This window comes from Harpia harpyja, chromosome 6 (assembly GCF_026419915.1).
Source record: "Harpia harpyja isolate bHarHar1 chromosome 6, bHarHar1 primary haplotype, whole genome shotgun sequence".
In the NCBI taxonomy this organism is placed as follows: domain Eukaryota; kingdom Metazoa; phylum Chordata; class Aves; order Accipitriformes; family Accipitridae; genus Harpia; species Harpia harpyja.
The window spans coordinates 67583562-67596756 of NC_068945.1; the positions used below are offsets into that span (position 1 = coordinate 67583562).

Here is a 13195-nt window from a genome sequence, read left to right on the forward strand (position 1 = left end):
CAACTTCATCTTCAGCCTCCACTGATACTGGCAGCAAAATGTGTTGCACTGGGTAGTTTTGAGCTGCGGGAGCCCCTGGGAACAGGATTCAGGCTCATTCTCACAGGGATCAGGGAACATTCAGCAGGTAACACTGACATTAAGCTTCTCTGAACTGCAATTGAACAGGAGCCAACCCAGAGCGAAAATGTTACAAATCATCCATTTCTTAGCACTACAGGACTACTCTGGGATAAAAGGGAGGTGCTTTAATACTTAGACCAAATGTTGTCAGATCTTCTTTGTCACCTCTGTTAAAGCAGGGACATGAAAATGAATCTTTTAAACGACGTACTCCCAGAGCAAGTAGCAAAGCATAGGACCGTGGAGAATCATAGTGAAACTTGACAAGGGGCCATGGAAAAAAGCACATCAAATACCAATCAAAACAATGAAATAAATCCTATGCTCCCACCCCAAAACACACACAGTAAGGTTGCGCATGGTGCAGAATACAAAAGTCCCATTGCTGAATAGACATGGCCACAGGCAAAAGAGGCACTTGAGGGGGCGGGTGCCTGGGCTGCAGAAGAAGTCTCTTGACTATAATTGCTCACATCTTTCAGACTCAGGCACGTACAGTAGGAAGGAGTCATCTATACCTGTAGAAGAGGCAGGGTTGTCGCCCAAAGGTCACGATGACATTGCTGCCCGCATTGAGGTTGTTGCCCGTAATCGTCACCTGGGTGCCACCGGACACTGGTCCCCGCTTCGGCTTGAGATCAGAGAGTGTCAGAGTCTGTGAAGGCAAAGGGTTGTGTTGAAAACACAGCAGAGGAGCACAGGTACCTTCCCTCTCTCGTTTTAGTGATGGAGAGAGGTAGGCAACCCCAGGGGTTAATCATATGTTAGCTGGACTTCAGAAAATGACCACATCCTCTGGCCAGCAGAGGAGCCTAGGATGACACCAGTCCTATCATAGACACCCTGCTTGAATGTCAAGTTTGGTGGGATGAGTTCAGACCTAACCCCTAACCTCTGCAAGAAAAACCAGGTCTTGAATTGGCTGATTGGATCTTAATGGGGACTCTCCACCTCCAAATGACGGAGTTCACAAGTGATGAAAATGATCGAGTCTTGAAAAGATTACTCTAAACCCTATTGATCTGAGAAGGGAACAGAAGCTGCTGTATAGCTCCAGAGACATGCCTAAAAACTCCCCCTGTGCTCATGGGCTTTTTCCCTGGGAAGGAGGAGAGCTGTGGTTGGGCAGAGCATCTGAGCTCATGTCTTGCCTCTTCCACATGCCCACCGCATGACCCCAAATCCTTCTCTTTTTCTTATCAGACTTGAGTGCTGAGAGAGTCTAGTACTGCAGGAGTGTCCTGCACCGATACAGCACGGTGGTGCTCGTGTTGAGATGTACTCTGAAATACTACGAGAAGAAGCACTGTCCAGATGAGCACCTTTTTCTTTTTTTCTGCTGATTTTCTGAGCCTCTTTTCCAAACATAACATGGTGCTGTGTTAATATATCTAAAAGGGACACAATTCCTTTAGGGGCCACAAATCTCAAACCTCTTTTTCTTACCCTCCTGCTCTCCCTTCTTCCCAAAATCAAGATAAAATACTTGTACTCCGAAGGCACAGATCACCCTGTTACTACAATGCAGAGAGGAGACATCCATTTTCAGGGAGAAATTTGGAGTTACAGTTTATTCTTTCATTTGCATTTTAATAGAAAAACTTTCCTTTCAGTCCCAAGTGAAAAGCTACTATATGCATTTAAATGAAGATTATTTTTTTTCCCCTCTTTAAGAATGATGACACAAATGCTTGAAGCCCTCCTCAGCTCCTCTGAACGAGCAGGTACATCACGCAGTCACCTTATTGAGCTTTGGAGACCATTAATCCATGTTTATAAAACTACCTGACACACATCACAGCTCCCTGTTTCACACACACAGAGCCCTCTCTGTCCCTGTCCCCCTCTGGCTAATCATTTTGAAAAACTGCGGCAAGGTTTCCACTTTGCTTTTGTTCAAAATGCAGCTACCGCTCGGAGGAACGGCTGAACATGAAAATCAGACATACAGCTCTGTAGCAAAATATATTGTCAGAGCTGGATGCTTCTTGTGTTTAAACTTGACTGGTTTTGGCATGATGGTTTGGAAACTGTTTTTATACTTTTTCTGGGAATATTCTCTAACAGCTATTATTGGGATAAAAGACGCAGGAAGAGCATGTGGATGCAAAAGATGCACTTCAGCGTGTAGTGCTCCTCTGTTTTTAGGGTACCACCTCAAGCTCTGATGGCAGCTCCTCTTTAATCCCTTATTGATGGCCACCCCCACCAGTGCAAACTACTGCTGACCATGATGCCTGCTGCTGGGAGGTGACCTCCCACCTGGGAGAAAACAGGTTGAGAATGGCCAACTCGGTGCACACAGCCTACACAACAGCACTGCAATAGTATCTGCTTTACAAACCATAGAGGAACATTTGAGTTAAAGACCCAGAGCCCTTGTCCCACTCCTGGATGGGTTTCCTGCCCTCTCCACAGAGGTAAATAAATTAGCCGTGGCCTTTTGAGGATCCTTGCAGACCAGAACTACATCAGCAACGCTCCTTGGCAAAGCGTTGCTGTGTCTCGTGCCGACCTTACAAAAGGATTTGTGGCTAAGCTTTCAAAGTTGCGATAAACCATTAATTATTCACAGTGGCCTTCATAAATATTGCACAGCATGTTTGCAGTAAAACTCAGCCTCCAGACTATTTACTATTTCCTTGCTGGTGAAAGGTGATGGAAAACGCAACGGGGTCTAGTGGATCTGTAACAGGCTGAAGTGGACAGTGACAATGAGGGAAAGAGGACAGGAAATCTTCTGTACTTTTCTAGAAGCTTGCCTACTTTCCTCTGCTCCCCAACCCTTTACTTTCCTCCAGTACCTCCTCCACACAGGCTGTGCACAGAGAAGCTGCCATCAGAGCTGTGTCTAAACTGACCTCATGGCACATGTCAAGACCCTGGTTCCCACTTAATTCCTCCTGGGAACAAGGGCAGAGCAAGATGTGACTCACACAGCCTGCGTGCCTGGGTTTCCTTTCTATAGGTTCAACAGTAGCAGCAGGAGGGGAAAGATGGAAGGGAGACCTGTTGCAAATGCTCTGCTGGGACAAGGATTTTAGAGGCAGATCCAGAAGAGGTGCAATCAGAGTAGCCCACATCACCTGCACTGAGCCATAACATTCTCATCCAAAGCCAGAATAAAAGCAAAATTGCTTCAGCATCTGAATTGAAAAGCAAAGGGAAGGGGTTTTTTTGATTGAAAGACCATAGCAATAATCATAGCAACAAAATGAATAACTTAAAAAAAAAAATAAAAATTATTTTCATTTAGATCACCATAAATTTAATTTCAGCCTACAACCAAATGCTTTGTTTCCCTTTTGGCTTATTGTACTCTCTAATGCAATTTGCATTTTTGATCACAGATGAGTATAAAACAAACTAACAGCATTTTGAATTTAAAAGTTCTGGTTAGAAATGTGGAGAAGAACTGTTCTAGCATCTATAAACTAAGCTACCTCTTTTTTTAAAAGTTCAAAATATCATGTCTTCCAATTCTTGCAGGAGTGGGGAAGGCTGAACCTACTGGCCAAATTTGACCCTCTTTTGCTCCAAACCTTTTGAAAAGCAGTTTTCCAGAGGATTTACTATGCGTCAGAAAGCGACATTTATCTCTCATGCGATGCCCGCCCTTAGTTTTCAAACATCTTCCTTCCCTTAAAGCTGCCACCCACCGTTGCAGGATGCCAAGGCATGTTGTGATGCCTGCAATAACATCTCTACCCTCCTGGCAGAAGGATCGGAGGAAGCCGAGCCACGCCAACAAACACAGCTCCCGCTAGGAAAGCAAGGGACACGGGAGAGGGCATATAATGGGCGGGCTGGAGAAGGTCTGTATTTTTTTTGTCTAGCACAAAGGTATCGAGGTATTCAGCAGAGAAAACCCTGTTGACTTCAGCTCATGCACGTCTGAGATAGCTGGCAGCCGCAAAGCCAGCAAGCGGAGGGAAAAGCTGTCACAGACGGACACGGATGATCAAAATCGGACAGTAATTCCAAGAGTAGCAAAGGTGACACACTGAAGTGTAATGTCCTGGAAAGAGCCCTTCTGTCTGCCTAGTGGGGGCTATCTCTCAAGGTGTTTATCTACCCCCACCACTGTAGCACCTGAGTGACATCAGAAAATACAGAGAATAGACAAATTTCTGTAGTTCAAGGGGGAAATCTAAGATATTTGCATTTATTACCAGTTCCCTTTACCCTGTGCATAAAAAAATGCTTGGGCATGTGAATAATTTCAGAAAAGACCCGTTCCCTTGCAGGGGTCTAGAGTTTTGATGGGAACAGAGACCCTCTCATCTCAAACCTGCACAGATCTGTGCAGATCAAGGTCAGGCGATGCTTGCATGTCCCCAGCAAGGGGCCTTAGAGGAATAAGTATGTCTCTTGGACAATGAGCATCATCAGAAAGGAGCAAAACACCAAGCTGAGCGTACAACCTGTGTTTGGCTCTGCTCTCCTCTTCCATGAGGCTTTCACCACAGCAAAGCGACAGACTCAGGCTGAACTTGCACCAGTAGTAGTGCAGAATCAGGCCCAGAGCCCCTCTGACTGCTTTGCAAACTGATGCCCCAGACAGATGGTCTAGCAAGCCAATTTCGCAGCCCCAGCGGTCTCTCTAAAAAGAAGAGAGTGGCTGCTCTCCGAGTGCCATCAGCACGCACTGAGTAGAAGTTGTACGTGTCATCCCACCACTCACCATTCCTAGGGACTTTTGACATCATCTCCAAATTCCTCATGGCTAAGTCTTCTCTCCAAACCACTCACTCTTAAAAGCTAACTGAAGTTCAAACTTGCTGGTGTCTATTGTTGGAGCATCCCAAACAGTTCCTAATTGCACTGAGCCCCAGTCATACTCTATAGCTCACCTGCAGCCTGACTGGTGAACTGGTCCCTCCTGATCTACTGCTACCGGGGTGCAGCACTGCTTCTCCTGGACACCCAGAAGACCACCTAACGCAAACACCCCTTGAATGTTACATCTTGCACCACTGCTATGGTGACTGCCCGTGGACCAGTCAATGGGAATTTTTGTCCTTGCTAGCAGAAGGCCACGGGCTTTGCACTCACCCAACACCGCAAGGTCTCAGGACGTCTCTGGGCTTGCCGTGCCCTGAGCTGGGCGTCCCTGTGGTCGCAAGTGTCCCATGGCCAAGGACTCGTGCCCGACCTGCCTGAGCTCAGCGCTGGGGACACCCTGCATGGCCAAGGGCTGCCGCCCCGGGCAGGCACTGCCCAGCAAACACCAGAGCTTTGTGTGCCGGGACTGGGCGCTGGGCAGCTCTGCCGCTGGTGCTGGGGACCGGGGAGAAGGGAGCGGGTGATGGGGAGACGCGGGATGAAGATACCCCTGGGGGGACCCAAGAGGGAGGAGGAAGCAACCCCACCATGAACATCATAACCTTCCTGCTGAAGACCTCAGGGTGGTAATGACTAGTGGCAACCCCCATGTTTCTCCTGGAGGACACCGGTGCTTTCAACTGTAGGGCCTGGACGGATGCTGGTAGGGTGAATATCACACCCGGGAAAAGTAAGATACTAGGGAAGTTCTTTTCCTTTTTTTTTTTTTTTCGTTTTCTTTTTTCTTTCCTGGATAGCATTTTTAACTATTAATGAGGATTTTTCTGTACTAATTTGGACCATGGCTGTATGTAACTGTAACTGGACTAATAATTTGGACTATTATTAGATTGTTAAAACATTAATTAGGCAAGCTATTTTTGCTCATAATGAGATTTGAAAGGAAATGGAAGGAACAACTTGGTGCACTCAGAACGGCAGTGAAGAGCTTAGAGGTTGAATATGGTCAAGGACAATGGATAGATGCAGCAAAGGGGACCAGGGCCCAGGGACCTTCAGGGCCAAGGAGAACTTCTCGCAGGAGCTTACCATAAAGTAGTAGAGCTGTGAAGACCTCGCCATGAACTCTGGTTTGCACTCAGCCACGCAGATTTCCACGAATCCGGCATGCTGGCTGGGCTTGGCCTCCCCCATCTCACATACTATCCTGTGGAGAAAATACGAACCAAAAGCAAGGTTTGAGGGATGGTTTGGTGGTCTGGGTAAGATGGAATTGGAGTAAACAGCCCACATTGCTGGCGAATGGACTGTAGACTTAACCTGTCCTCTTCTTTCCGATCCAGGGTCCAAACTGTGGACTAAGTTATTCTTTAAAGAGTGGTGGCTTTTGGCTGTTGGCACTTGCTGCGGCAAATGCTTAGCTGGTGTAAATCAACACAGCTTCACTTAAATAAATATACAGACAAATGCTGGGCTGAGGTCTGACCCCAGCGGGTCCCTCTGTCCTCCAGCCTTGCGTGGTGGACAGCTCTGCAGCCTTGAGGCTTAATGATCACTCCTTCACGTAGTCAGCTGCTTTTTGGGACTGCTGCCCCCCAAACTGGAATTGAACACCCTTGTGCTGGCTGTTATGTGAAAAACAGAGGATAACTTCAGGGCTTATGCCGTGAGGATTATCTAAATATGCAATCCAAATACAGTAATAAACGGATTATTTGCTCCTGAGCTGTAAGGAATGGCATCTTCCATTCCTCACTTCCAAGATTGGGTGGAATGGACTACTTAGAAGACCCTACAGGTAGCAATGACTGTTATTAGGTGTGCTGTGGCCCACTGTCTGCCACACACCCAACTTACTGCTCTGCTGGGATGTACCCTTCCACCAGCGGTTTGCACTCCACTCCAGCCACTTTGACGTGAGACGCAATATCTCTGAACTCCAGCCCCAGATTCTCCCCACGGATGGTCACTTTGGTCCCTCCTTCGCGAGGGCCCGTCACTGGATTGATCTGGAGAAACAAGTCAAGACAAAGGAGAATAATCAAACCACCTATGTAAAGACATCAGCATCCTCTCAGGTGAAAGAAGAGGCAATATCAGGTCTCTTTGTGACCACTAGAGAGACTCATAATTATGAATGCTGAACAACTGAGGGAATAAGCCTACTCCAGATACATCACTCAGTCCAGCTCCCCTGCAAATATATATCACGCATGCCCCAACCTCAGACTATACAAAGATCTCCCCAGATCTGCCTCAGATCTCATTTACTCTCTTTTAAGTACTTGAAAAACATCCAGAGATGAGTAGGAGACGTTTTCTAGGTAGGAGCAGGGGTTTCTGGTTGTGCAGCTGAGCTCTGCGCTTTATAGACATGAGCCATGGAAAGGCAGGAGAGAGGCACGGTGGAAAGAAATGGGAGAAAGAACACGAAAAGGACACAAATGGCTTCAGCCAGTCACTTTAAATCCTAAATTCCCAGCCCAAAGCACATGGAGTTTTTGATCTGTTCTGCAGGTAGGTGTTGGTCATACATCACAAACTCAGCTGACAACGTCCACCTGAAAAAACAGCCAAGACACAACAGAAACAGCATGTCAGATTAGGTACGGAGTAGGTGGACGCTGATCGAGACAGCAGCAGCAGCAGTTGCTGTGTGCCAACACGTATTTCTGAAAGAGCTCCAGCTGCCCTCACGGGAGAGCTGGGGCCAGGGGAAGGGCCGGCATGGGAGCATGGAAAACAAATTTGTGGGGTGGGAGGACAACAAATTTCTGGGGTGGGAGGCCCCTGAGCCCCAGCATGAGATGAGTGGCTATCCCAACCAATCTGGTGGCTGGTGGCATCAAGTTTGCATCCCAGTCTGGACCTTCACCAGACCCTAGCAGGGGTAGGATCGCTGTGTCTTGCTCAGCAGCGGCTGTGTTGGGCAGCAGAGCCAAAGCACCACCCAAACTCCAAAGCTCACCTCTCCCTCCCGTTGCAGAGCCTCACCCTACACCCAGAGCTGTCTATCTCTGTGCAATATTTCTGGCCCATGCAAAGGGGTTGTGTACATGGGAAAGCATTCCGCATCACATCCATCACCTTTGTTCAGAGCCAGGTGGAAATTAGCATTGGAGTTGTCTCCTCAACATTGAAACAACACAGAAATCATGGGGCTGGCCCTTAATTGTCTCAGTTCTGCCCTTCCAATTATTCACCGTGCCCAAATGTTTTGCCATACAACTGGCTAGTTGAAATGGGCTTCAAACATTGCTTTCCAAGGGTATTCCCGGCTGCCCATTCAGGATGCCATGGCTGCCATCTGCCAGCGTTGGCAAGGCTCTCTCTGCAGTGAGAAAGGGGGAATTCCCTGTCTGAGGTCTGTACCCGCCGGCCGATGGCTCTGCCAACTGGGAATCTAGGGCTGGCAGATAGACCCTCGCGTAGCAGTCAGACTGGCAGGGAAAGTCAAGGCACTGGCACGAGCAGGGCTGCTCTTGACTGCTTCCCAGCACTGAGCCTGGCACCAGGGTTAGCCTAATTTCCACCCAGAGGCCAGTTTTTAGAAGGTCCATCTTTAATAAAAGGAGAGAGAACCTGGCACCTTTAGGGGGTATTTTATTTTAGGATATTTCATTTTAGGTGCTGTGAACCACCTCCTGAATGAGTGTGTCTTTGCTCTGACTATAGAGGGAACCAACAGAGGTTAACAAATTAATAGAGCAGATGATCACAGACAACTGCTTGGACCCGTAGGGTCGTGTAGCATACACAACCTCTGCAGCACAAGATCCCTGCAGCAGCCCAGTCTCAGTTCCAAAAAAACAACAAATACCACTTGCGCCAACAAAATCAGAACCATGGCACACTTATTCCTACTCCAAAAGTCAACAAGATACTTAAGTCCTAAAAAGAAAATAGCACAACATTCATAAATCTGACGGGTGAAATGGTTATTTGGGTTGGCTAGAGATTTGACCTTTGGATTGTCTGTGGTGATGAGATTGATAGACAAGTAGAAAATGGATAAAGAGAGAAAGAAAGAGAGAGGCATTTGTAGTTATTTTCCAGGAAATAAGGAAAGTATCTTAAAAAATGAGAACGAAAATGAAATTTCGATTCCAGGCAAAAACAATACCAATTGTCTCAGCTGGGGACTCAACATTGAAAACTTGAACTATTTTCTAAAAATGGCAATTCCAAAATATTTTTATTCTGAATCATTAATAAATATCTATTCAAGCAAAGTCTGCTGTTTGAAATAATACTTATTTTGCTGAGGTCAGTTAATCCTCTCCTGATAAAACACTATATGAATGATGCTGGAAGGCTAGAATATATCACTATACCAAATGCAATCTAACACGTACTCAAAATGAAAAAAGAAAGATAAACTAAAATTCCTGTATTTTATTTTATTTCCTTATGTATTAGACACATTTTTTAAGAGAACTGAGTTCTGTTTTGTGGTATTAAACTTGCCATCAAATGGTTTTTACTTGTTCGAGTAAGGTAGGTGTCTAGCAAGATAGGTCTGTGGTTAATTAGGGCTCACCTATGCTTGAAAGAGCTTGCTAGCATGGGCAGTACATCTCATAGCAGGTCAAAAGAGGACTTTTTTTCTCATACAACTAATGCCATTACCCTGAATAAATGAAGGCACAGTGGTGAAAAGAAACATCTTGCTAGAAAATTCCTTTTCTTTAGAACTAGGGGTGAGTTTGAGACAAAAGTTTCACTGCAGAAGTCACAAAAAACTCAGTGGAAACATTATGATCCTCCTCCGTCTAAAGCATAAGATTTTTAAAATTTCTTGCTCTGGCTCAAGAAGCGTCAACAGGAGACTTCCCAGTGTGAAGCCAGCACAGCACCTCCAAACCCCTCCCTGTGCAATTTTTAATTTGTAAAGGCCAGCTTCAAAACCCACTTATTTCCTTAAAACGGGAGGACTTGGGATTCTCCCAGGAGCATGTGGGAGATTTTTTAACCCCAACTCATCACACTCCCACAGCTACGTACAAGAAAAAGGTGTTACCACACTGGTTTCATAGCGAGAGAGAAGGACCCTGTTTCTATCACAGGTGCAAAAATGTGGAACGAGACCTGTCAGTCTGGGAAAGGAAAATACAGGCAGGGAAACAAAAGCTGCCAGGAAGCCTCAGCTTTCCCTCGAAGACCCAGAGCTGCGACACCGCATCGCAATTTACGCCCTCCGCTCGTATCAGCCTAATGCTGCAGCTTGTCACTCTTAAAGGAGGTTTTGTGGCTCAGCGAGTCTGTAAGTCCTTGAATTTCACTGAGTGGCAATATAAATGCAAGAGCTAATAAATAAGTACAGGTTATGGGAAGCTCTGTGCTGGGTGCGTGTGGGTGCCTGTGCAAGGGCGAGTACACGTGTTGTTTCTCCTCCTTTGTCTGCACAGATACTGCCCTGGCTCCTCGCCCAAATGTGCGTGCTCTTACCAACCGCTCCAGCCCTACCATTAATTGCAATATATATCCAGTCACTTGAGATTACTTCCATGCTAATGGCTTAGAAAAAGGCTTTCCAAGAGCTACTTATGATTGCACCAGATAGTTGGAATATTTCATGAATGAATATTGCAATGATCTGTTCGAGCTTTGGGAGCTGTTGGAGGAAATGCCAGCAGAATTAGGAGTACGTCCCTTCTGGAGCTGTAGGGTGGAGAGTGAGTGCTTTGCACTTCATAAAGAGACTGTAGATGCAGGGTTGGGGTCAAAGAATGGCAGAGAAATGCAGATGGACCTTCAGAACATCATACTACCACATGGTCGGGTCCTTGTGGTTTGGACTTGTGCTTTAGTTGGTCATCCATCACTTTCCCAATACCAAATTCTATGAATCTGTGCAAAATTTCTGAATCTTTCCAAAGGTGTGAGAATCTGAAAAGATTAAAAAAAGGTTTCATCCAGTCCCCTATAAATTTCAAGGCCTCAAAGCTGGACTTTCAGAAGTAGCTGCTCATTCTAGTTGTCTCTGGGTTTGGTTTCACAGCTTCAGGTGGTTCAGGTGGGCTCAAAATTACCAGCCACAGATAAATCCAAGTGGGGTGGAGGCCCCCACCTTGGAAACGTCAGGATGAGCCTGGCACTCCAGCAGTCCAACTGAGTCAGTACTTTAGGGACTGACGGATGGCAGGAAGATGGATTGAAACACAGTAAGAGGGACTCCTTTCAATGGCACCTGGGAAAACCAGATTCTATCCAGCCTTTGTTTTCACAAAACTTTCACAAATGGACATTGGTTTAGGGCTCATCCATAGCACCCACATTTTTTGATTCTTAAATGAATACAATTGAAAAAGCCTTTCTTGCTTTCTAGGAAAATAATCCACCCAATGTTTCATATTAAACCGCAACCATGGAAGCTGGATTTTCCTCCTTTGCATTTCCCTTTCTCTTCCCTGTCTCACTTTCCTCTGTACTTTTCTCATTTGCAGAATAAGGCCCTAGCCACCCTGAAAGGGTGCTCATGTTAACAAAGGCACGGTGACTGAGAAATGCTGCAGGCAGGAGGCGGTTGTTGGTAAGGATGTAGCCCTCATCATCAAGGCTCAGATCTGTCCTGCTGCCTGCCCTGCGACCCTGAATATGGTGCCCATCATTATGGCAAATGCATCCTAAGGCAGCAGACAAAAATCACTTTAGACTGGAGGCCTGATCTCCCTCCCTTGCCTTCTTTCCCTTTCTCTGCTACCTCTCTCCATGGTTTTCCTATTTTCTTATCTCCCCTTTGTACCTTTGCCCCAGCTCTTCCTTTGGCCCAGTCAACACATTCGACAGGAAACCTTCTAGAGAACACCGTTATGATGCAGATCCTTCCCCCCAGCCTTGCCCTCATTCTCTCTTTGTCACTTAATAGGGCAGTTCCAAGCTTCATTTAGTCCAGGCTTGATCCTGCCTCCTCCTTGAGCCTTCAAAGAGGGAAAGCTGACACCTGTACAGGGCTTTGTTTGCTCTATGGGGACTTTTTTCACCATGCAAAGTCAGCCAGGCAAACAGAAGAGCGTTACTCTGCTGGAGTCAGTGGAGTCTTGTTTTTTTCTGGACATTGACTTTGTCCACGTCATGCTGCCGGGAAGCACGAAGTACAACCTGCCCTCTTCCTTGACCTTCTGTCAGAAAAGCTCAAAACACTCTGGGATCACTCAACATCTCCTTCTCAGCCAGGCTGGCCAGAGAGGCTGTTTCAAGAGACAGTTGGGCTCATTTGATTACCTTCACACCATCCATTTGAGAAGCCCCAGAGCATCTTGTCTCACCTTCAGCTGCTCCTAAAGGCTTCACATCACACCTGACAGCTCTGCGTGGGCAGGTCAGATGCTCCGCTGTTCCTCAGATTGCACTAGCAGCCTGTGTTTGTGTAATGGATTCACATCCACACTGACTATGGTGAGAACTCTGACACCCTGCTCACCCCTGTGTTGTAGACACGTGAAGTTGTGTGCCTACCTTTGAAGGCCACCATGGCCTCCCCTCCCCAAGGTTGCCTGGGGCTTTGCCTGACCCAGCAGAACTCAGTCCTGACCTTCCCCTCACCAACCCAAAGACAAATTAGGAAAATAAACCAAGGAAAGGGTACGAGAGGGAATACCCCAGCTTCTTGCAGATCCATGACTTACATCCGTGATCTTGGGGTTTGTACATTTGCCCTTGGTGCTGGATAACTCCAGCCACTGGCTGTCCTGGGCTGGGCAGTGCTGCTTCAGCGTGCACTGGTTCTGCCCCTCGCACCAGCCACATTCGAAGTCCGGGTCGGCTTTCAGGCAGAGTCCGCAGCTGTCCCGCATGGCCCCGCATTTGTACAGGTGAACTGCAGGGACAGGAAAAAAGAGAGGAGCTGAGAGATGCAGACAGCACGGGAGAGTGGTGGGATGTCAGAGGGCAGAATGAGGAGCGAGAGAGAGGAAGGTGTTCTGGGCTACTCGTCCCAGAGGCAGGATGGGACTTCTCCAGGGGAGTAAATAATTGGGGGAAAAAATGTTTACATCCTTCTTGACATAGACTGCACTTGTCAGAGTTCATCCCCCATGAAAGATAGTTTTGGAAGCTGAGAGCAGAACGAAGGATGCTGCCTTCAGTAGGGTGAGGGGCTACAAGCAGGAGGTTGGGGGGAAAGGTGCTCGGGCAGTGACTTGGCCTCAGTCCCTACCTTTTCCAGAGACTATCTGAATGTCATACAGTGCCACCTATAACCAGTCTCAGCCTCAGCGTTTCATCCTAAAACAATTTCCTAGAGCTGGTCCACCTACAGTTTAAACTTGGGGATTTGTCTGGTGTG

General features: G+C 47.0%; 1 protein-coding gene across 2 annotated transcripts in view; it reads right to left on the bottom strand.

The window, feature by feature from the left end:
* PLXNA4 (plexin A4) overlaps positions 1 to 13195 on the bottom strand; it is a 461691-nt gene that overhangs the window by 70488 nt on the left and 378008 nt on the right. For both annotated transcript variants that reach the window (XM_052790137.1, XM_052790138.1), the window contains exons 12-15: positions 12537 to 12727; positions 6766 to 6917; positions 5998 to 6115; positions 642 to 778 (exon numbers count right to left, since the gene is read on the bottom strand). In XM_052790137.1, coding sequence (XP_052646097.1) covers positions 642 to 778; positions 5998 to 6115; positions 6766 to 6917; positions 12537 to 12727 — 598 coding nt within the window. The remainder of the gene's footprint in view (positions 1 to 641; positions 779 to 5997; positions 6116 to 6765; positions 6918 to 12536; positions 12728 to 13195) is intronic.